The sequence below is a fragment of the Protopterus annectens genome, chromosome 9.part0 (genome assembly GCF_019279795.1).
Source record: "Protopterus annectens isolate FY-2018-M chromosome 9.part0, PAN1.0, whole genome shotgun sequence".
In the NCBI taxonomy this organism is placed as follows: domain Eukaryota; kingdom Metazoa; phylum Chordata; order Ceratodontiformes; family Protopteridae; genus Protopterus; species Protopterus annectens.
In genome coordinates, this window is record NC_056743.1 from 309074591 (window position 1) to 309097807 (window position 23217).

The 23217-nt window shown below is 42.5% G+C and overlaps 1 protein-coding gene across 1 annotated transcript in view; it reads right to left on the reverse strand.

Moving 5' to 3' along the window:
* Nucleotides 1–23217, reverse strand: part of LOC122810517 (inner centromere protein-like) — a 1067288-nt gene that overhangs the window by 926779 nt on the left and 117292 nt on the right. The window contains exon 4 of the mRNA XM_044082099.1: nt 1303–1359. Within this exon, the coding sequence (XP_043938034.1) occupies nt 1303–1359 (57 nt within the window). The remainder of the gene's footprint in view (nt 1–1302; nt 1360–23217) is intronic.

A 23217-nucleotide genomic window follows, 5' to 3' on the forward strand; every position in this document is an offset into this window, starting at 1 on the left:
GGCTAAAACCACAGCTCCTTAGCCTATTGCCAACCTGCATTTAGATCGCTCTTACAGATAGTTCTAATCTTCCAAATTGCGTCGTCCTGACTAGCAATATTCAACACTGTACTATCCCCAAAAAAATTCAATACAGCTATAATGACAGTCTAAATTTCAGTCCCACTGTTTATACTGGACTGCATTTGCAAATTGCAAATGGTGCTTTATTTCACCTCAAAATAAAAATAATGTCTCATAAAACACAAGCCTCCCTTCTGCAGGCAACCCTACGATTGCTCTAGCTTCTGCCATATTTGGTCTTTTCATAAATCAAAAACTTAATCTGAAGTATGGGGCTCCAATTCTATCTTTGGCAGTAGCATATGCATAACCTAGTTTATCCTAGCACAGTTTTTCATAAAGCTGGGGCCTCTCGCCATCTGTTTTTTTTTTTTTCCCCCGCACAAACTTGGAACAAATTCATTTTTCTACAACTCCCAAAACTTCACACAACTTCAGATTTCACTTTCTTGCTTTGACTTTTATTTTTACTATTGAGGGCTTGAGATACTTTAACACAATTAAAATTGTGTATCATAACTGAGCTGCCTTACTATAGCATTAGAAAACTTGCTGGATTGTACTGTCAGCTGCACTGCTGTTAAAAATCAATATGCATTCTGTTTGTACTGTTTTCGACCCCCCCCCCCACCTCAGTTATTCTGCTATGACCAACATCCCAGCAACATGTGTACCTCTCAGATTACATTAAGTACCAGTGTACAGAACAGCAATATCCCAAAGTCACCAGTTGAAAAACTGGGTAGGGGTAATTTCAGACTATGCCCCTAGCTACAGCAACTTAAGCATGTGAGCACATCCCAAGTAGTTAAACAAATCAGGTGGCATAATCTGTAATATTCGTATAACTGCATGTTACTAGCATTTAACGTTTAGCTCCGATTCACTCAACTGACAGCAATATAACAAGTTTTCAGAAAGTGCTTTTTCACTTCTGCAACACTGTGCTTATACCAGTTTTTCTTCAACATTATTTAGATTTTACTAATTTTAGCCACTCAGAATACCAGATCTTCTTTATGGCTACATAACGTAGTAAGTAGATTTATCAAAATGCAGTAAAAATGCTTTATAAAAACTTCTGCTATAAAAATATTGGAAAGTTTTATTCTTCCAATTGTAAATTTTTCTCTGAATTATACATTTCAAAATCATATCTGAACTTGTCACCCTTTCACAGCCCAGTATAAAAAATGCAACACATGGCTAGAAAATGCATTCTTTGCATAGTTTGAGTACCTGGTTTCCTCTGCTATTTCTTCCTCAATTTCTTCCTTCGTGGTTTCCAGTGATGGCCTGATGAAAGAATACATCACAAGGTTAATAACGGTTTGTAATACAAAATGAGGGTGTAGCATCTCTCCAACCTAAAGCACAGATATCACTTACCATAGCAATACCTGTCCAAAGTACTGGGATCACACTACCTGCAGTGCTACGAGTAATACAGGACAAAAAAAAACACAGATGAATCTCTACCTGGCCATCCAGACTCCCAAACCATAGGACATTCCCCTAGCAGGGTAGTCTCCTCCACCCACCAGAGATATCAGTCTAGTCTGACACTGGGTAAAAAGCAGAGCAGCCCACAGTTTTTGATTCTTCTTGGCGAGATCCAAGATAGGCTAGTACCAACCACTGTGCCCATATAGAGCTCAAATGTGACCACGCCAAGCAGTGCCCATGCCCAAGTAGCAGACAAAGGCAAAAGAGAGAGAGAAAGTGGTCCGGGTTGATCTCCTCAATAATCACACAGGCTTTTCTAATGCTATTGCTGAAAAAAAAAACTGCTATGTTAAGTCATATGTGCACCAGGTTCATTGTAGATATAACTACTGCAGTAATACTCGTGATACAAGAAAAGACTGCTAAAACAGTACTATTATCCACCCAACCCATGGTGGGGGAGCCAAAGGACTCTGCAGGAATGAGTTGGCACCATTTCTTACAAACATCTATCTAGAGTACAATTTTTAGAGTAAAGTGTTCAAAGTCCAGGTAGCTGCCTCACAAATCTCCTGTACTCTCTTCTGGAAAAGGCAGCAGAGACAGAAAAGAGAAAATACTCCAACCTTGGACAGGTAGACAAAAGTACTGTTCAGCCATATCCAATTAATGGAGAAAGTCCGTTATTTTAGGAAAGACAAAGTGGGCAAATAGTTTCTAAGCAGCTGCACTGCATTCCAATAAAACTACAACCAACTTTGGTAACATCATAGGAGCTCATTCTGCTAGAAGAGCAACTACTTTTTAGTCTTCCTTTGCCAATTTTAGTCTCAAAAGGGGATAACGTCAGAAATTAGAACATTCAATTTAGATCTAATGGTGGCATTCTCTCTTTGGTGGTCTCAAGTGGAGGACCCTTCGAGAAACTTTTGTTTTCAACTGAGAATAAAGCAGAGGATTTCAAGTCAGATAACTTAAGATGATTTACATAAACAGATTCAAGTGAAGCACAAGATAACCCTGATTTACAAAGCTTATTTATAGGGGAGGACCAGGAACACTACTGTTGTGTTTTGGCTCTGGCCTCTGCTATGGTACTAACAAGAGAATCTTTTCACTTTAGCTAGCGAAGGCTTCATTATTAGATTTCTTAACCTTCCTCCTGATGAAGCACTCTGAGAACATGGGCCTAAACAGAATGAGTGCTAAATCATCAAAAGCAGTCAAGTTTAAGTTCTCAGATTGAAGAGAATTGGGAACATCTTCGGTGTTGAGGACGCTACATGCCAAGATACCAGTTTTGGCCTCTCTAGTCAACAGAAAGGAAAACAATATTGCTAGAGCTAGGACGGAGCCACTATGAGCTTTTTTTTTTTTGTAAAGTTTCCCTTCATCTTCTGCAGTATAAACTGGGGATTAAAGGTACTGTGCAGGAAAGGTACAGAGAAAAATAAGTCACCCATCATTCAAGGCCTCAGTTGTTTGTGCTCTAACAAAGCTTTATTTGCCCATTCTCTGGAGAAGCAGAAAAGGTTCCTTCCAGCACACCCAACCTGTAGGCCAGTTTCAGAACTGCATCCATTCAGGGGACAAATGCATAATGTGAGGGAAAGTTCTTAAGGGGCACGAGGATAGAGCACCGATGTTGGATCAGATCCAACCTGACAAGTGGCCTAAGGACCCCATATGTCAGATTGGAATGTTGAATGAATAAGATCATCTGTTTAAGAAGCCCTAGTTATTGCACGTCTTGCCTAAGCTCTACTTATTCAGCTCCTCACATTGAAACAAAAACCATTTCATGCTTAAGGGCCACCACGGGCCTTAAGCATGAAACTACGTAACAAAAAGGAAGACATTCCTAAATCAATAGAACAGAACAAATTACCCCCAAATTAAGGGAAACCTCTCCGATCAAATAGATATTGCCAACATACTGGCAAATAAATTTAATGCCAGTTTCACCACAGACATCTATTCCAGATCCCCTTATCCATGATGTGATCTACAACTATCATGAAAAAGCATGTAATGAAGGTACCCTCAAAAATTAATACAACCACATCCATGGGGTCTGACAATCACTGTAATTAATAGCATTAAATAAGCAATGGCAGACCACTCCCCAACCTCTTTAACCATAGCCTCGCAATAAGTTCCGTCCCACAGGAGTTGTGAACAACTGATCTAACTATAATATCAAAAATCTCAGACTACCTCCAGCAGTTTGCCTTTATCAAGTGTAGATCCTGTCTCATGAATCTTGTGAACTTCTCTGAGGGGGTTACTCAGGCTGTAGACTGGACAAGTTGTCCATACAGTAAACCTCAACTTTGTCAAGGTACTCAATACTAAAATAGATGCAAATAATAAGTAAGCTGAAGTTGCTCTAAATAGACCCATATGTGGTTAGGAGGATAGCCAACAGGCTTAGAAACAGGACTTGCGCAGTAAGAGTAGGGGTGCATCCTCTGAGAACATGAAGGTTCCAAAGGGGCTCTCCAGTGGGATGCTCCAGGGAGGGCTCAAGTGCAAGCAGAATCCTGGACGCAGACAGCTTCTAGGCTTAACTGGGCAGGCTGTACTGATGAACAGGATCCAAAGAAGACAGCTGCACAAACGATGGATCCCAGAGGGGAAAGGATGTCTTGTCCACAGAGGTGGAAAATGCACTGTGCACTTCCACAAAGGCAGATGTCCTGGGGAAACCAAGAACCAACCTGGTAGGAGCCAAAGCCACCTGCCCAGGACAAAGCGTCCCCAAAATCCTGTCTACCCAGAGGACAGAGCCAAGCTGTCACCACAGAGGCTCTGAGGGGGAGGGATGGCTCTGAAAACATCAGAATCAAACCCAACCCCTAGATCTGATGCTGATGCAGGATTCTGAGATCAGAGTTGTCTGAGGTGACGAGGGCCAGGCCTTGGGATGCAACACAGACAAACTTGGAATTCTCAGGTCCAAAGATTCTGAACCAGTGGACAGATCGGAGTAGGAGTCAAAAGCTGTGATTGGACTGGTGATAGGCTCACAGATCAGATAGTAAATGGAATGACTCTGATCATAATCTGTGTTCTAAGAAATGTTATCATCCTGTCCACATATGCTTCGGTCAAGCTCCTAGTTGACCTGAGATATGAAGAAATTGAAGGTGGTGTGGAAGGTTGTGAAGGTGTCTTCTAAGAATGGTGATTACAGTATCAAGAAAATAGGCTCTGGAGAGAATTCAGGTGACTTGTGGAGACTCATTTGATCAAGTTGGATCCAAGGATCTCTGGTTGGATCAGGTTGGGTATGAGAAGTTAGTCAGACCACAGGGCTTTAGAATTGTCTTGGGTGCAGCCATGCTGAAAACAGGAGGAGGAGAGGGATTGGAGGAACATTTCCTTGCCAGCTGAATACCCCTTGGGTTTCTCCAGTGATTTCTTGGAGGAGGATTGCATGAAGATGATGGTGATGGAAGTAGGTCTTCAATACAAACTGGTTTCTGTGCTCGAGCAACTGTGTGATTAAACCCTGCACAAATGTCACAATCAGTGGTAAGGTGTCCTGCTCAATGCTAACACATACAGAGTAGGCATCAGAGTTGATAATTGTGCCCACAAGAGGAGCATTTTTAAAACCATTTGGTTTGCCAGACACCTCAAACCAACTGACAACAGCAATTATAAATCAGAAAGGAAGGACTACCAACAGTGGCAAAATAGAAATACCAGCAATGGTAAGGCAGAAATACTAACAATGGTAGCAGAGAGGAGTACCCCAGCAATGAGATAAGAGAAATGAAAGCAGAAACAGCAGGTGCACTAGGCATGACTATACCTAAAGTCACAACAAAAACTATGCTTTAACTAAAAGATATTATATTGCTATACAAAAGGGGGGGGTGGGAAACAAGGAATTAGACAAAGTTATCCACCAAGGGAGAAAAAAAAAGGAACAATGACTTTTCTGACACCAGAAACTGCTCAAGTTACAGGTGACAATGTCCAAACTCCTTAGTGGCAAATGAGCTCAAAGGTAATCTATGCTTAGGAGATGATTATTGGTAAGGGGAGGAGCTCGAGCTATGGAGCCAATGTATACTAAAGTGGCCAGAGCCAGATCAGTGGTAGGATCACAGACCCATCTGTTGAGGAATGGACAAAAGAAGACATCAGATCACTACTACAGCTGTCAAACTACCACAATCCTTGGAGAGTGAAAGAAAAATGGACTTTTCTGGCAAGAAAACAAAAATGATTAAAGAAAGGGCACAAGGACTGAGGAAAGGAAATTTGACCAAACAAAAAATCAAATACCAAGAGGAAATTAACACAAAAATGTGGTAATTACCTCAACAAGGTAGCAACAAGAATTAATTTTACAACTCAACTTCAACCTGAAGAAAAATGTATCAAAATCCTGTTACTGTCAAGGAGACTATCATTCGCTCAAGTGAGCGAACAAATAGTGGGAGCCTTGGCAAGGTAGATAATATTATTGTGGGGTTGACTAGCAGCCTAGTAAAGCTCTGCATGCCAGCCAGACCCAATTCCTTCAGAATTAATCCTAAAACTTACACAGGATGGATACACTCAAATTATACCCAAAGTTGCTTTGGGCAAAGATTGGTCAGTAGAATCAAACTGGCACAGTTCTGGACTGTTCAGAAATACTATAGAGATCAGGCAGGCACAAAGGAGACTTGGCTCCAAAGTATGGAATAAGATTCCACCACAAAGGGCGTTCTAAAAGCACACCTTGAGCAGAAAAAACAGGTCTAATGCTGGGAGTTCCCCTAGATTTTTTTCAATCCCCAATCCCTGGAAAACACACCTAGATCATGACACCATTCAAAAGGACTGGTCATGTTTCTGTTTAACTGGTCTGTTAAAGCATTCTGTGTTGACAGAATGCAATGGACTGAAAGCATGTCATTTTCACTCTGACACCAGTTCCCATTCAATCATAGGCTAGTCTGCACAGCTGCTAAAAGTAGGTAATCTTTGTCTATGTATCACATGTTCTTGCTGTCTGTAATCAGAATGAGGACCTCAAAACATAACACCCTTTTTTAACTAATAAAGCTGCTGGACATTGGCCAGTATGCCTCTGATGAAGTGATTTTTAATATCTTTGTTTCAGGAACCTTAAGATTTTAGGGTCCCTCCTGAGCATTCCTAAATCCCAGTTACAGATGTTAGTCACCAGGACCTGTTCCCTTTTCATCTTCAAAAATAGCATATCCAAAGATTGTCTTAGCAATCCTATCTTGGTTTGTGATTTACTGTGGAAATAACTGGTAAAACATTTTAACTGAATTTATATTTTATTTTTTACTACTGTTTTTTGCTGCTTGTAGGGAGGAAAGAATAGCTTATTTACTTTGATGCATATTTTGTTAACCTTCAATTTTCACTGCTAGTTGTTAGAAAGCAATGGATTTTAGACAGGAAAGCTCTCTAGCCATTCCAAGGGGATTAGTCAGCTATAAATTCACACAGACTACAGAGATGATGATCCAGAACTTATCTAAACAATCCGGCCTTGGTTTGTGATTTATTGATCTTTACTGCTAAAAAGAAGAGTACCTGCGAGCAACAGTGAGCAGAAGCTACTGCATGTACAGGCATTACAGCTTTTGTCTGACTTTCAGAACTTGTACGGTCAGAACAACTTTACTGTACTTAATTTAGTTTTTAGTTCTATATTGCTTGTGTGAATTTTCTCATAGAAGTTCTTTGAATTCTGTGGTTACCGATTTTGATTATTTTCTTTTATAAATTTTTATTCATTTGAAGTTGAATATCTTCCTTAAATGAGTATGCCATCAATGCTTAGCTAAAACACAAATATCTTGTATAGTTAAATACTATGCATATTAAAAATTAACACCTGATAACATTGATTTGTGCTCCTCAAGTCAAATGTTGGATAATTTGCTTCATTATTAGAAGTAAATCTAAACATACTAATGAGGACTGCACTTGTGCAATTGGCACTGCTTGGAGAGCTGTTACATACATTAATGACTGGACTGGTGAGATAAAGAACGTTGAGCAAAGAGCAAATAGAATATATTTAGGAAGCGATGTGTTTATTGTTTGCAAAGATCATTCAACCACTATGAAACAAGCAGATGCCGCTGACAGTTTTGGAAATCTGGATACAAGTATTCAGCAGTCTGAAGATTCAGAGTGTTTAGAAGGAAAACGAAAAATAACGAAAGGAGGAAGTTCACAGCAAACAAGGAAAAAAAGAAACTGCACCTAGGATGGCGCAAATGGTCCAGCAGTAGAGTTGTCGCCTCACAGCAAGAGGTTCTCCGATTCGATTCTTGGCTGGAGTGCCTTCTGTGCAGACTCTGCATGTCCTCCCTGTGTACGTGGGGGCTTCCACAGACTGCTCCGGTTTCCTCCCATGTTACAAAGACACGTGTCTGCAGCTTTTCTCCCTGGGTCTCAGCTGAAAATTGGCTTTGCTCCAAGTCGGATTTTCACAGTTAAATGCTAAATAAAACAAATTGATAAATGTCTAAGGAAAAGAGAATAGGTACTTAAAAGGGCACTTTTTTTATACAACACACAGATTACATGGAATGATAACATTTTTCTATCAGAAAACCTTCAGTCAACAGAAAAAGGCACAACTTTTTCCAAAATAGAAAGTATAACAAAAAAAAAAAAAAAAAAAAAAAAAACAAACAAAGAGGCAAGGGGCAGGGGAAAAGGAAGAAAATCAAAATTGGATGAATAGGATTCAAGAACATTACTTTACGAAAAAAAGAGACGCTGACTACATGGCTCAAACTGTGGATGCACGAAGCCAACTGGATGATAACCATATGCTTGCAAACGTAATACGCAATGAAAACAGTGGGAATAATAAGAACAATAGTGATAAAGATCATTCCTTTTGTTAACAGTTGATAAAGCAGATTACTACTGTATTAGAAGTTGAAGATTCTTCAGATCTGGTCAGGAAAGCTATTCTTGTAATTGGAGATACCACACAAAGAGGATTACTGGCCTCAAACAGATGCCCTAAGCAGACCGTCTAAAAAAAAACTCCAGCTTTACTCCATCACATATCGCCTGCTCAGGGGCAATCTCTGCCTAACATACAAAGCTATGTCAAACCCAGAGCTGCTGGACATGCTCCACTTAAAGAAATCCCAATCCCTCAGAGCTACACGCTCTAGGAACCTAAACCTTGTCACCACAAAAAACAGAACATGCTGGAGGAATAGATTCCTATCCCAGAGATTTCCCATATTCTGGAACAGACTACCTATGTCAAACAGAGCTCCTCATTAGCACTCTTAAAGAAAATTCTTTAAGATTGGATGGGAAATAGGAAATTCACCCCAGGGATCAGTTATGTGGCTCTGCTCAACAGGGGCAAAGGAAAATCATTTTCTTGGGTGACGAAAGCCAGGGAACATTTTTGGCTGGGCTTATATAGGTCCTAGGGCCAATAACCTAGTACCCAATATGAACCTATGAGATTCAAGTATTAGAGGAACTGAGACTTACATTTGCAGAGAAGACAGTGGACACTGGATAGTGTTATGCTTGCCATGAGCAAAAACAGAAGTGAGACGAGCCTTGGAACATCTTAATTTAAGTATGGATATGTTTTTATTTATAATCGGTACAAGTAACCTCATCCACAAAGACTGTCAGACTGAGCAGAAATTTACTGCCCTCTTAATATAGCTTGTACTGGTGTTAGGACGTATTTTTCGCAAATTACATAGAAAGGATGATTCGGTCTCAGTGAAGATTTTTTGGGTAAATACCTACATGGAAAAAATTAGAAGTTATGTACCTACCATAACGTTCCATGTTAGTTGTCTTCTCTCGCCTTCTTTCTTGCTGGATGGGTTCGGAGCCGATCCTCGGCTCCGACTAGGCACTTGCTAAGCTCGAGAGCTAATTTTACCAGCTCGAGGCAACCCTATATCCCATGATGCAAGGCGGAGATTACTCCAATCTCGTTTGGTAGCTAAAGAAATAGCAGTATTTTCTTCCAACTTAAGAGGAGGAAGAAAATAAGGATACTAAATAACATCATAAACCTCTAGAAAGGATCAACATAATCTAGTGACACTAGGAGTTGAAACAGCTAGAAAAAAGGTAATAACCTCTTAATAGAAGATGTATAATCTTCCCGGTCTGACCAGGCTAGGGGGATGGAGGGTGGGACGCAAGAAAGAAGGCGGGAGAAGACAACTAACATGGAACGTTATGGTAGGTACATAACTTCTAAATGTTAAGTTGTCAATCTTGCCTATATTCTTGTTGGATGGGAGCGCGTCCCTAGCACCTCTATCCTGGGTGGCTCAATGGAACAGACTCTTGAGAACGGTGGAACCAAAATTTGCTCCGTCTCTGGAGACCAAATCTAATTTGTAATGTGAAACAAAGGTATGAGGAGAGGCCCATGTGGCTGCTGCACAAATAGTGTCTATTGGAAGTCTAGCTTGAAAAGCTGTAGATGTAGCTAGAGCTCTGGTAGAATGGGCTTTTGGGTTAGAAACCAACTCTTTGTCTCTGAGCTGATAAATGTAAGTGATCACAGAAGACAGCCACCTAGATAAAGTTACCTTAGAAACTGGAAGGCCTTTCCTGTTCTCTGCATAGGATAGAAATAGTTGATCAGATTTCCTAAAAATTTTTGTCTTATCCATATATAATATCTGAGCTGGCGGTGAACATCGAGATAATGTAACTTTTGTTCAGCTCTATCAGAATAGTTCGGAAAAAATACTGGAATATCAATGGATTGATTTAGGTTAGTTTGTGATGCCACCTTTGGTAAGAAAGACGGATTAGTTCTTAGGGATACCCTGTCTTTGTGGAATATTAGATAGGGAGGGCGAACACAGAGCATGAAGCTCAGATACTCTTCTGGCAGATGTAATGGCAACTAGAAAAAGTGTCTTCCAAGAAAGCAATTTCAAAGAACAGGCAGCTGCAGGTTCGAACGGGGGAAGAATCAAGGATGTTAAGATTAAATTTAGATCCCACTGTGGTGGGGGGTCTCTAATAGGAGGTTTCAATAAAAAGATACCTCGAAGGAATGCCTTGCAAAGTTTATGTGACAATGTTGTGGTCCAAAAAGCCTATGTGAAAATTTGAAATGGCTGCCAGTTGAACTTTCACTGTGGAAGAAGAGGATCCTGAATGAAAAATGTCAGCTAGGAAGTCCAATACCGAATGAATTGGAGCAGTATAGGGGGTCTATGTTCCTAGCTTTTGCCCAGAAAGAGAAACGTCGCCATTTACTAGTGTAAATCTTTCTGGTAGAAGATTTTAGGGAAGCTACTATATCCCGTACAGGATTAGAAATCATAGGAAGCCTGGCTAAGGATGGAAGTGGGGCAACCAAGCAGTGAGGTTGAGAGAGTGTATGGATTGGTGCAGTTGACCCAACTGGTGGGTCAGAAGATCTGGAACTGGGTCCAGATGCCATGGCTGTACCAAGAGGTAATGATGTAGGAACGGAAACCATATCTGTCGAGGCCAATAAGGGGCAATGAGAATCAACTTGGCTCTCAAAGCGGTTGCTTTCTTAATTAGCTGAGGTATCAGCGGAAAAGGTGGAAAGGCATAAAGAGGTCCCCGGGGCCAATCTTGGGTTAGAGCGTCTCTGGGGGGATGGCCTGGAAGGGGAAAGAGAGAGAAGAAGTCTGGGCATTTGCTGTTTTGAGGTGTAGCGAAAAGGTCGCAGCAAGGAAGACCCCACTTCTGCAAAATCCCTTCCGTCACTGACTGTTTGAGAGACCACTCGTGAGGCATAAGAATAGCTCTGCTCAATCTGTCCACTATGATGTTGGATTTCCCGGGGATGTGCGTTGCTATCAGAAACCGGTGAGAGGAGATTGCCCATTGCCAAAGTCTGAGAGCCTCTCGACACAGTGGATAGGACTTGGTTCCGCCCTGTTTGTTTATATACCACACTACAGACATATTGTCCGTTTGGAGTGCAATAGTTCCCAGGGGAAGAGAGTTGTTGAGGGCTTGCAACGTTAAAAGCACTGCTCTCATCTCCAGAACATTTATGTGCAGATGGTACTCGAAAGGTTGCCAAGTGCCATGGACCATTCTGCCCCGATAATGCCCCCCCACCCGATCAGGGAGGCGTCCGATGTAACCGTGGCAACCGGGGCAAGAGGAACAAATGGTCTGTCTTGATGGATTTGAGGGGACGATATCCACCAAGTCAGATGTCTTTCGCAAGTTGGAGTTACTATGATCTCGTGACGCATGGGAAGTTGTTGAAAGGACCATTGGGTGAAGAGCATCCATTGTAGAAGCCGCATGTAAAAGCGAGGGAAGAAGTGTTATGGCAGCCGCCATAAGACCCAGCACTTTCAGAGCAAATCTGGCCTGAATTTTGTTGCTGAAGAGAATCACTTGGACGTGTCTTTGAATGTCCAAGATCCTTTGGTCTGTCAACCTTGCTGAAAGTTGTACGGTGTCCAATCTTGCACCTATAAAAGTAATACATTGACAAGGCGACAAGGCAGATTTTTCGAAATTTATAGAAATTCCTAGCCCTCTGCAAGTGTGAATGGTGTAATTTCTGGCTTGGAGAAGCTGATGCCTGGTGGTGGCAGTGAGGAGCCAGTCGTCTAGATATGGAAACACCTGGAATCCTTGACGTGTCAGGTGAGCCGTAACCACTGCCATGTATTTGGTAAACACTCTGGGGGCTGTAGTGAGTCCAAAGGGCAGGGCTCTGAATTGGAAGTGACTGGTCCCCAGCCGGAGGCGGAGAAATCTTCTGGAGTGTCTGTGAATTTTTATGTGGTAGTACGCATCCTGAAGATCTATCAAGCACATCCAATTGTCCTTGCCCAGAAAGGGCAAAATGGACTGAAGCATGACCATCCGGAATCTTGATTTCTTTACAAACTTGTTGAGTTTGCTGAGATCTAATATTGGTCTCCAGTCTCCTGTATTTTTTGGAACTAAACAGAACGTTGAGTAGATTCCAGATCCTATTTGGTCCGCTGGGACTGGCTGGATGGCTCTTTTTACTAGCAGTTTTGATATTTCTAGTACTGCTAATTCCCTTAGACCGGGTGGAACGTCTGGAAGGGCTCCCTTTTCTTGAATTGGGGTTTGAATAAAGCAAATTTTGTAACCCTCTGATATAATTGACTGTACCCATTTGTCTCGAGAAAGGGAAAGCAAGGCTATTGGGTACAGCGATAGTTTTTCCCCGACTGCCTCCGAAGGCGGACAATCCGGCAACATCTTAGGGATGCTGGAAGGGTTTGTCAGAAAGAGGCTCTCTGCTGCCCTAATTCTGCAGACCACCTCTGCCCCTAGGGCGGCATCTATTATTGTTACCCCCTCTGCCTCTGGGGGTAAACTGACTTTGTGCGTCAGGCGTGACTCCTTGAGATTTGCGGAACCACATTTTCCCTGCATTCTGTCCTTTGGGGTAAGGTCTAGAAGGGGTGGAGAAACAGACTCCTACGGCAGAAAGAGTCTTGCCATCTTGTTCGCATCTAGTCAAAGTGTCTTTCACTTGAGGACCGAACAAGGTCGAGCCATCAAAGGGGGAGTTTGTGAAAGACGCCTTGAAGGGGTCTGCAAAATTACAAAGGCGCATCCAGGACTGACGCCTTAAAGCCACTCCTGTGCCTGCGGCCCTACTTGCTCCATCGGCTGCATAAGAAATGAGCCGCATGGAAGACTTAGCAATGAAGTTAAGGATTCCTAGCTGTGAGCTAATCTTATCCTGAGACGCAGCAGCTGACGGATCCTGTAAAACTTCTTTAAGAACATCTCTTTGAAGGCGGGTGAAGTGGCATAAGTAGTTCAGCGATCTCATAGCAAAAGTCGCTGAAGAAAAAATCCGCTTACCGTACCTGTCCATAGTCCTAGAATCTTTATTAGGAGGATGGACAGGTACTGAAGGATAAGCTAATTACTTCTTGGTAGCAGCAGCCACCACCATGGCATCAACTGGGACACCCTTTGTCAAATATTGTCCATCTTGTGGGGCAGTAATAAATTTTGAAGGTCTCCTAGGGATGGGTTCCACCGAATCTGGAACCATCCACGCCTTCCGAGCCACTACCTCCATGAGAGGGTCGAAAGGCGGAGACACCCAGGAGGTAGAGGGTCGAGATCCGAACGCCTCCAGGTATACTGACTCGTCCTCGGAGGAATTAAGGGAGGGCCAGTTCCCCCTCTGTTTAAGGATTTCAAGGATGTCTGAAAATGAAACCTCCTCAGAGGAGGACCTTGGGGATCCCTCCGACTCATCCAAGTCAGTATCTGATGTAGTAGACTCAGGGGAGTATAAATGTTTCCTCTTACATGTCTTCTTACGCGGGGGTTCTCCTGACAGATCAGGAGAAGCCTCAGAAGAGGAGGATATTCCCAATGGGGAAACCTGAGGCGTTGGATCTCTGGGTCCGGGAGCAAGAGAGTGGGAAGAGATGTCAGCAGGCACTGTAGTGGGAGGAGCTGATGGAACTGTCCGTTGACTAAGCCCAGGAGCTAGTACACTCCTCATCACCTCGAAGGCTCCCCCGTCAGAGAGACCAGAAAGTTCCCTCTCCGAAGAGATAGGAACCCCAGGCCTCACCGAGAGGGAAGGCTCCAAGGCAGATGTCGGGGCCGAGCTCACCAACGCCGAAGCTCCGAGAGGGAGAACGGGTTCGGACAAGGGTCCGACACCACTCGCCCCCTCGGAGCCGACGAGTGAGACTAGACGCCCGAATCCCTTCAATGAAGGTCTCAAGGAGGAAATCGGAGCCGATGACGACAGAGCCAAAAGGGGTGGTATCGGCTCCGAAGTCACAACGGTACCGGTTCAGAGGAGCTCCGGCTCCGAACTCTGTAAGAGTCGGAGGAGGAATGCTCGGTGGATGTGATATAGCTACCGTCTGTTGAGATGGGCTATGGAGTATTTGGGCCAATGCCTGAAACTTTAATAGTCTACTCACCACTCTCTCAAGGTCGTGATCAGATAGCCTGGATGACCGAGAAGATCTGCTCCGATGGCTCCGCTCCGACAGCAAAGGTGATCTCACAGCCAAATGTATGGATTCCACTGAAGGGGATCGAGATCTCTTTTTTGAGATCAATGGAGCCATCGGAGCCGAAGATACGTCGGCTCCAGCCGGAGCCGACGCAGAGTGTCTAGATCTGGTAGTATCAGCGCCGGATGGAGCCGATACTGAGACTGGCATGGAAAGATCGGCTCCGGCCGGAGCCGATCTCGAGCCTGGTGAGGAAGGACCTGAAGCCGACGGCTTTGAAGCTTGAGCCGAAGGCTTACCAGGTTTCGAGGGCTTCCCCGGCACCGACTTAGTCGGGGAGCTCCCGGGCTTTAATAAGCCCCTTAATATGAGTTTATTTTTTCGTTCCTGCAGGACTCTTGGGCTGAAAGCATGACAGATAGCACAAGAGTCCTGCAGGTGCGAAGGTCCCAGGCAATAAACACAAGTGTGACTGTCTGTCAGAGACATCTTCTGACAGCACAAGTCACACTTCTTGAAGCCTGAGACCTTAGTGTCCTTCGACATAACTGTGTCGATGAACAACAGTAACACAATCACACACAAAAAAAACTCAGTCCAACAAATTAAATTAAATTAACCAGGGAAAACACACAGTCACACACAAACAATCCCTAAAAGGAAAACATTTAGGGAGGGGAAGGCCTAAGGCCTGACTAGGGACAAGGGAATATTCAAGAAAAAAAGGAAACACTGAAGGGCTAAGGTGAGTCGATAATTAACAACAAAATAATATAATATATATATATATATATATATATATATATATATATATATATATATATATAAAGTAAAGGGGGGGTAGACGAAAAGTCACTGAAAAGTTCACTTACCAAGAGCTGGTAAAAGAAGGCACCTCGTTAGCGAAGCGGCAAACGAGATCTGGGTAATCTCCGCCTTGCATCATGGGATATAGGATTGCCTCGAGCTGGTAAAATTAGCTCTCGAGCTTGGCAAGTGCCGAGTCGGAGCCGAGGATCGGCTCCGAACCCATCCAGCAAGAATGAAGGCGAGATTGACAACTTAACATCTTCCAGTTTAAAAAAAAAAATGAAATGTGTACAGCATCCAAGTCTACTTTTGGGCAGACATGTTCAGACAGGATGGCATGCATTTATCAAGATCAAGGAAGAGAATTTTACCAGCACATATTTTGCAATATTTGTCAAAGACTAGGCAAGAAGCCAGGTCGAACAGTTGACAGACAGCAACATTTGATGAATCCCTGAAGGTTGTTCATGCTAGGAACATTAATAATTTTTTTATTTTAATTGGAACATTTGCTAGGTTTCCACAAAAGATTGATGTTGTTATTGTTTCTGAAACATGATTTAAGAGCAATGACCGGAAACCAGTTCTGTCATGGTATAATTGTTTGTACAGTAACAGACATTCTAACAAAAAAAATCAGGTGGTGGTGTTACAGTAAAAATTAAAAATAGTTATGATACTTATTATTACAGGTTCACCAATACTATAGACCGTTTAACTTAGGCAATAGAGAGAAAAGTACATTTTTGTACCTACCATAAATGTAGATGTTCGAGGATCTCCATTGCTGCAGTCCTGACATATGGGTATTTCGCTGTCCACAATCAGCCCGAATATCAAAGGGCTAGAACCGGCGTCGGTCATCGGCGCCCGAGACTGACGTCAGTACGTGTCAGTACAAATGCGCATGACCGACGCCATAACCTCAGTCTTCCTTGCCTCAGACGTCAGAATGCAAAAAACACCACCCAAACCCCAACCTAAAAAGAAAAAGGGGGAAAGGAGGGAGGGAAAATTGGACTGCAGCAATGGAGATCCTCGAACATCTACATTTATGGTAGGTACAAAACTGTACTATGTTCTTAGTCTCCCATTGCTGCAGTCCTGACATATGGGTAGAATCCCAGAGCAACGGAAAAAAGGGAGGTAGGCCAACTAAGTAGCATTAGGAGCTGCTAACATGCCCTGTAAGATTGCAGTGGCAAACCCAGCCCTAGACCTAGAATAAAGAGGTAAATGATAATGCTTTGTAAAGGTATGTACAGAACTCCAAGTAGCTGCCTCTAGAATGTCTTTAGTAGCTACCCCTCTCAAAAAAGCAGTAGAGGTGGCCGTAGCCCTAGTAGAATGAGGCCTGATCCCAACTGGAAAATCCTTTCCATGATGAGAGTAACAAAAAGCAATACAATGGCCAATCCACTTGGAAATAGTTTGTTTCGAGACAGCTTTCCCTCGTGAAGTCAAAGCAAACGAAACAAATAATTGTTGAGATCTTCTGAACTCTTTGGTTCTGAACAAATAATACCTTAACTGCCTATGTACATCCAAAGAATGCAAAACTTTTTCCCCTTCATTTTGGGGGTTAGCATAAAGTAGGCAAATGTATAGATTGGTTCAATGCCACATTAGAAATCACCTTAGGCAGAAAAGTAGGATTAGTACGTAAGGAAACTCTGTCCTGGTGAAAAATCAGAAAAGGTTCCACTGCCATGAGGGCCTGTAATTCAGATACCCGTCTAGCAGAAGTAACAGCCAATAAAAAAGCAGTCTTCCAAGACAACAACTTCAATTCAGCTGTAGCTGCAGGTTCAAAAGGAGGCAGAGTCAGCTTTTCCAAAACAAAATTAAGATCCCAGGTAGGAGTAGGAGCCCTCCGTGGGGGTCTTATATTCTTTGCCCCTCTAAGAAACTGTTTAACCAATGGATGTGAAAATAAAGGAGGGTCACAATCATAGTGAGTAGAAATAGCTGCAGCATGCACTTTTACAGAAGAGAAGGACAAACCCTTGTCCAATAAAATAGTCAAATATTGCAATGTACAACTCAAATTAGGCAATGTGACATCAAAGCCTCTAGCTGAACTCCAAAGAAAAAATCTCTTCCATTTATCAGCATAAACTTTTCGAGTACTAGGACGCCTGGCTTCCAAAATAACATCCAAAACTTGTTGAGGGAGCTGAAGGCCCTCCTTCTCTAAAACAGAATGCGCCAGGCTGTCAGGTGTAGGGATTGCACCCTGACATTGAGAAAATGATTGTTTACCTGAGACAATAAGTGAGGAATCCGTGGTAATGGCCAAGGTGTTCCCTGAATTAAGCTCCTCAACAGAGGGTACCAATGCTGACGAGGCCAATCCGGTGCTATAAGGATCATGCAAGGTTTGTCCCTCCTGACTTTCAACAGCACCTTTGGAAGAAGAGGCAAAGGAGGAAAAGCATACACGTGAAGGTTGCTCCAACTGAAGGATAGTGCATCTATTTTCCAGGCTTTTGGATGAAACCGCCTTGTGCAAAACAGTGGCAGTTAGAAATTCAGAGGAGAAGCGAACAGATCTATGTCTGGAATTCCCCAAGCCCTGGTCAACTGAAGAAATACCTGAGGGTCCAATTTCCACTCGTGAGGATCCACAATCTGTCTGCTCAGAACATCTGCTAAAGAATTTTGTGCTCCTGGCAGAAACTGTGCTCGAAGAGTGATGTGCAGATTCAAAGCAGTTTCCCACAACAGCATTGCTTGTCTGCAAAGAGGGTAAGAATGAGTCCCCCCCTGCTTGTTGATGTACCACATGACAGTTGTGTTGTCTGTTCGAATCAACACCAGTCCTGGTTGAAGTAGGTCCTTGAATGCTACCAAAGCAAATTGAACTGCCAGCATCTCTTTCATATTGATATGCAAGTGAAGTAGCTCTGGGGGCCAAAGGTCTTGAATCCATTTTCCTTTGAAATGAGCTCCCCAGGCTGACTCCGAGGCTTCTGTCGTTAAAATCTGACTTGCCTCTGGTTGGGTCACAGAGAGTCCCTTGTTTAGGTGACATTCCTGAGCCCACCACACAAATTCTTTCCGAATGCAAGGTAGAATCCAAATGACAGTGTCCAAATCGTGGCTGTGTTGAGTCCAAATGCTTTTGAGATACCATTGTAGCTTCCTCATATGCAGTTTGGCATTGGGAAGTACTAGAATGCAAGATGCCATGAACCCCAAGGCTTGAAGGATTGTCCTTGCAGTCAGCCTGGACATTACTGATAGCTGTTGGAAGTATAGATGAAGATTTCTTTGTTTGTTCGGGGTAAGAAATGCCATCTGAGCAGCTGTATTCAGTCTTACACCCAGAAAACACATCTCTTGTGAGGGTACTAGACTGGACTTAATTTCGTTCACAGAATACCCTAGGCATCTTAAAACTGTCATTACATACTGCAGATGTTGAAGAAGTTCGTGCTTGGCCTGAGCCAGAATCAAACAGTCATCTGGATAAGGATAAATTTGAATTCCTTTTAGTCTGAGAAAAGCTATTACTGGAGCCAGGACTTTTGTGAATACCCTGGGCGCAGTAGACAAGCCAAAGGGCAATGCAGAGAACTGATAATGCAAATTCCCATTCTGAAATCTCAGGAATTTCCTGCAACTGGGCCTGATAGGAATGTGAAGATAGGCCTCTTTGAGATCCAGAGTCACCATCCAGTGATCTTTGCCCAGCATAGGTAACAGCTGTTGCAGTGTTAACATCTTGAATTTTGGAATTTCCAGAAAGGTGTTTAGAATGGACAAATCCAGAATTGGTCTCCAAGTATTTCCTTTCTTTGGCACTAAGAAAAGAACTGCATAAAACCCTGTGCCTCTTTCTGCAGAAGGTACTTCCTGTATTGCTCCCAACTGAAGCAGAGAAGAAATTTGTGCCTGTGCTTCCAGTCTTTGCTGATGAGGCACATCCGGCATACCTTTGAAAGGAGGGAATGTGTGAAAATAAAATTTGTAGCCTCGATTTATTATGTCCAATACCCATTTGTCTTGGGTAACCAAATGCCAATTCCTTTTGAAAAGTCCCAGTTTTCCTCCTAGAGGAGCTGCCAGCAAGGCAGAGTCCGGCAGCTGAAGACACAGGTCATTGGGTCTGTTTCCGAAAGGACTGACCCCTGCCCTCCCCAGCAGAAGGGGTAGAAGAACTCAAAGTCCTAGAAGTAACAGGGCCCTGAGAGGAAGCCCTACCTCTACCTCACCTCGACCTGCCCCTAGATTGATAATCCGAAGAGGGGAAAGACCATCCCTTAGCAGGCAAATTCATACTAAACTTAGGGGGCTGAACCTGTAAAAAGTCCTTAACTGTCTGCATAGACTTAGCTTTTTCCTCCATTTTTTTCAAAACTGATTCTACTGGAGGGCCAAAAAGAACATCAGATTGCAGAGGAGCATCCATAATTCGAGCCTTAACATGCTCTGACAAGGTCTGATCTTTAAGCCAGGCATGCCTGCGAACAACTGAACTAGTAGCAGCCACCCTGGAAGAAGCCTGTAAAGCATCAAAACCACACTGCAAAGAATGCTTACCAACTTGGTCTGAAGCATGCACTAAATCCTGAAGCTCCTTACATTCAATACCTTCAGCTAAAGCATCTACTTTACATTTCAATTGGCCCAGCAAATAATTTTGATACTTGAGCATATGAAACTGACAATTTAAAGCTCTCATACCAAAGTAGAAGTGGTATACAGTTTTTTACCCCACCTATCCAGGGCCCTAGCATCCTTGTCCAGAGGAACTGGATTCTTAACCACAGAAGCCCTAACACCTTTGGGGCCTTGAGTAATAGTTTCTGGATCAGCCCTAGGACTCTTATATAAATACTTGTGAGCTTCCGGAACCCTGTAGTATCTATCTGGTTTAACCGGGGCAGGAGGCAGAGAATCTGGGTTAAGGGCAGCCTCAGAAAATACATCCTGAACAACATCCAGTACAGGGGGAATAGCCAAGGGCCTATACTGAGGCAAAAACAAGAATTCTCTTAGCCTTTTACGAGAATCAGAATTATCCTGGCCTAACATTTGAAATGTTCCCTCATGGAATGCAAAGTCTCAGAGAAAGAAAAATCTTCTGGAGGGGACGCAGAGGGAGTAGTGTCCTCAGCCTCCGAATCAGAATAGGGAGGGAAATCCTGAAGTTCTTCCACAGAGGAATCCGACTCATTGGAAGACTGAACCAAACCCTCCAACTCTGTCTCTACCCTGGGCCTCTTCTCAGGGGGGGCATAGAACCCCTAATTAAAGTAATCAAATCTTCAGCCATCTTCAACATGTGCTTCCTAGGAGCTGGACCCTGGGGACTAACACCAGCAGGGGCAGACTTAGACTTAGAATGGGCTTTGCTTTGAGAAGGAGGAGGCCTAACTACCCTATGAGGGGAGGGAACCACTGACAACAGAGAAGCACCCTCAGCCTGGCCTAACACAGGAGAAGCCACTTCCTGTAGTAACAAAGGCTCCCCTTGAGACTCTGGTAAACTTTCAGAAGGAGCCGCTGAAGCAGTCAGTGGTTCTACAGAACCGGCGTCCGGAGTGGACGACTCATCCTGTTTGGACCGCAAAGCCTTCTCTTTGCGTTTTTTAGAAGAACCAGGTGTCGGCGAATCCGACGGCATGTTGTAATTACAACGTTTAAAAACACTACCCTAGCACAGTCCAACCGACGTTTAATAGTACGCTTGTTAAAAGTAGCACAAAAGCGACACCCAACAACGTCGTGCTCAGGCCCCAAACAAGGAATACAGAGTGAATGGTAATCCCTATGAGGAATCTGTTTCCCACAAGAAATACAGTTATTAACTTTTTCTGACATCCGTCAATACTGAGGCAAGAAAAGACAAAGTGTCCCAGCAACGGGTACTTTAGCCAAACTTGGTCTCGGTCTGAAACTTCGAAAACCCGTTCGAAAACCGACAATTCCAGAACGCCGAACGGCACTTGCAAATGCTGCTTCTGCTTAGGACCACGCGGCAAGAAAGACTGAGGTTATGGCGTCGGTCATGCGCATTTGTACTGACACATACTGACGTCAGTCTCGGGCGCCGATGACCGACGCCGGTTCTAGCCCTTTGGTATTCGGGCCGATTGTGGACAGCGGAATACCCATATGTCAGGACTGCAGCAATGGGAGACGAAGAACATCCTGGAACATATAACTGGAGTGTATAGACCATCCAAGTCAAGTTCTGATAACCTAGAGGAATTCATCCATTTCTTGCATTAAACACATGACGGAATACAACTACTAAACGGAGGACTTAAATTTATTAGAAACAGATTGGAATACTGATTCAACATTAGTAAGGAAATTATTCACAACTTATGTTCAGGAACAATTGTTCAGATTGTAAAAAAAAAGGAGCACCAGGGATTGGAATATACTAGACAATTTGTGTTCCTAAAGAAATAACTTACTTCAAATCAAAGTTTTACCACCATTAATTAACAGTGATCATGGGGTTATAAAGGTTAATCTGCAGCTAGAAAATTCTTCCAAAATGAAATCTAAACAAATGCACAGAAGGTTTAATTACAAAGTATAAGGAAGCAAAACAGTCACGATGTAACACTAACTAGAGTAAAGTGTTTAGTGGAAAAAACTGCAGATGGGATGCGAAAAGTTTTGAAAGAGAAATTATTTCAGTACAAAAAAAATAAATGTTTAACATCAGGATCTAAGACATACAACGTCAAGGGGCACATGATAAAAGTGATAGAAAAAATGTAATATAAGAAATGGAAGAGAGATCGAACTACAACTTAGAAAACTGAAATAAACAAGCCGGACAAACAAATTAAGCAGAGCGTGAGACAAGATCAAGAAAAATTTTATAAAGATATTGAGCATAATAGAAAACCTTTTTATAGATACACAAGATGTGGAAGGAGTAAAGAAATAAAAATGGATGAAACTGTGCAGATCCTAAAAGTTATTCTCAGAAACAACAGACTAGATATATTTACGAAATCTTATGAAGAACAGATTGGCTCCAAAAGGGGGGTGGGGGGGTGATAAGTTTTCCTTGCGACATCTAGGTAACCTCAGATACTAGAATCAAATTAGATTATATTGAAAAAGAACTGAGCAAACTGAATCCAAACAAAGCACAGGTATCAGATGGAATTAACAATGACCAGAGAACACTATGGCAAGAACTTACAGTATCATTATATCTATTATTTACCAGGACACACAAACATGGGGAAATTACTCAAGATTGAAGACAATGCCCTTATTAAACCTGACTTAAAGGGAAATGGGAGTAGGACAAATCCAGAGTCATACAAACTCTTGTGTCTACTTTCATGTTGTGGAAAAATAATGGAAAAGGAATATTGGATTAAGTGACTGTCAAAATTGAATATGTTGGGACTTAAAACCATACATCGGAAAGCATATGTTCAAAATAGATTTATTACCACCTCTAACATCATTTTCTATAACCATACATTAACAGCTATGAACGAAAAATTGTGTTGTGATGTAATTTACAATAGATATAAAAAGTGATATAACAAAATGAGACCACAATAAATCATTTTAAAAGTATCCCCACCTTTAATGTGACCAATCACCTGTACAATTCAATTGAAAAACAAATCTGTTAGGGGAAATAAATAAAAAATAAAAAAAACGTATAATAAGCTGGTTGCATAAATGTGCACATCCTTAAACTAATACTTTGATGAAGCACTTTTTGATTTAATTACAGCATTCAGCCTTCTTGGGTATAAACCTGCCAATAGTTAGAGACTCGGATTAACCCCAAATAAAGTTCAGCTGTACTAGCAGGATTTTCCTATACAAATACACACGCAAGCGCACACACACTTACATTAAATATAAATATATATATATATATATATATATATATATATATATATATATATAT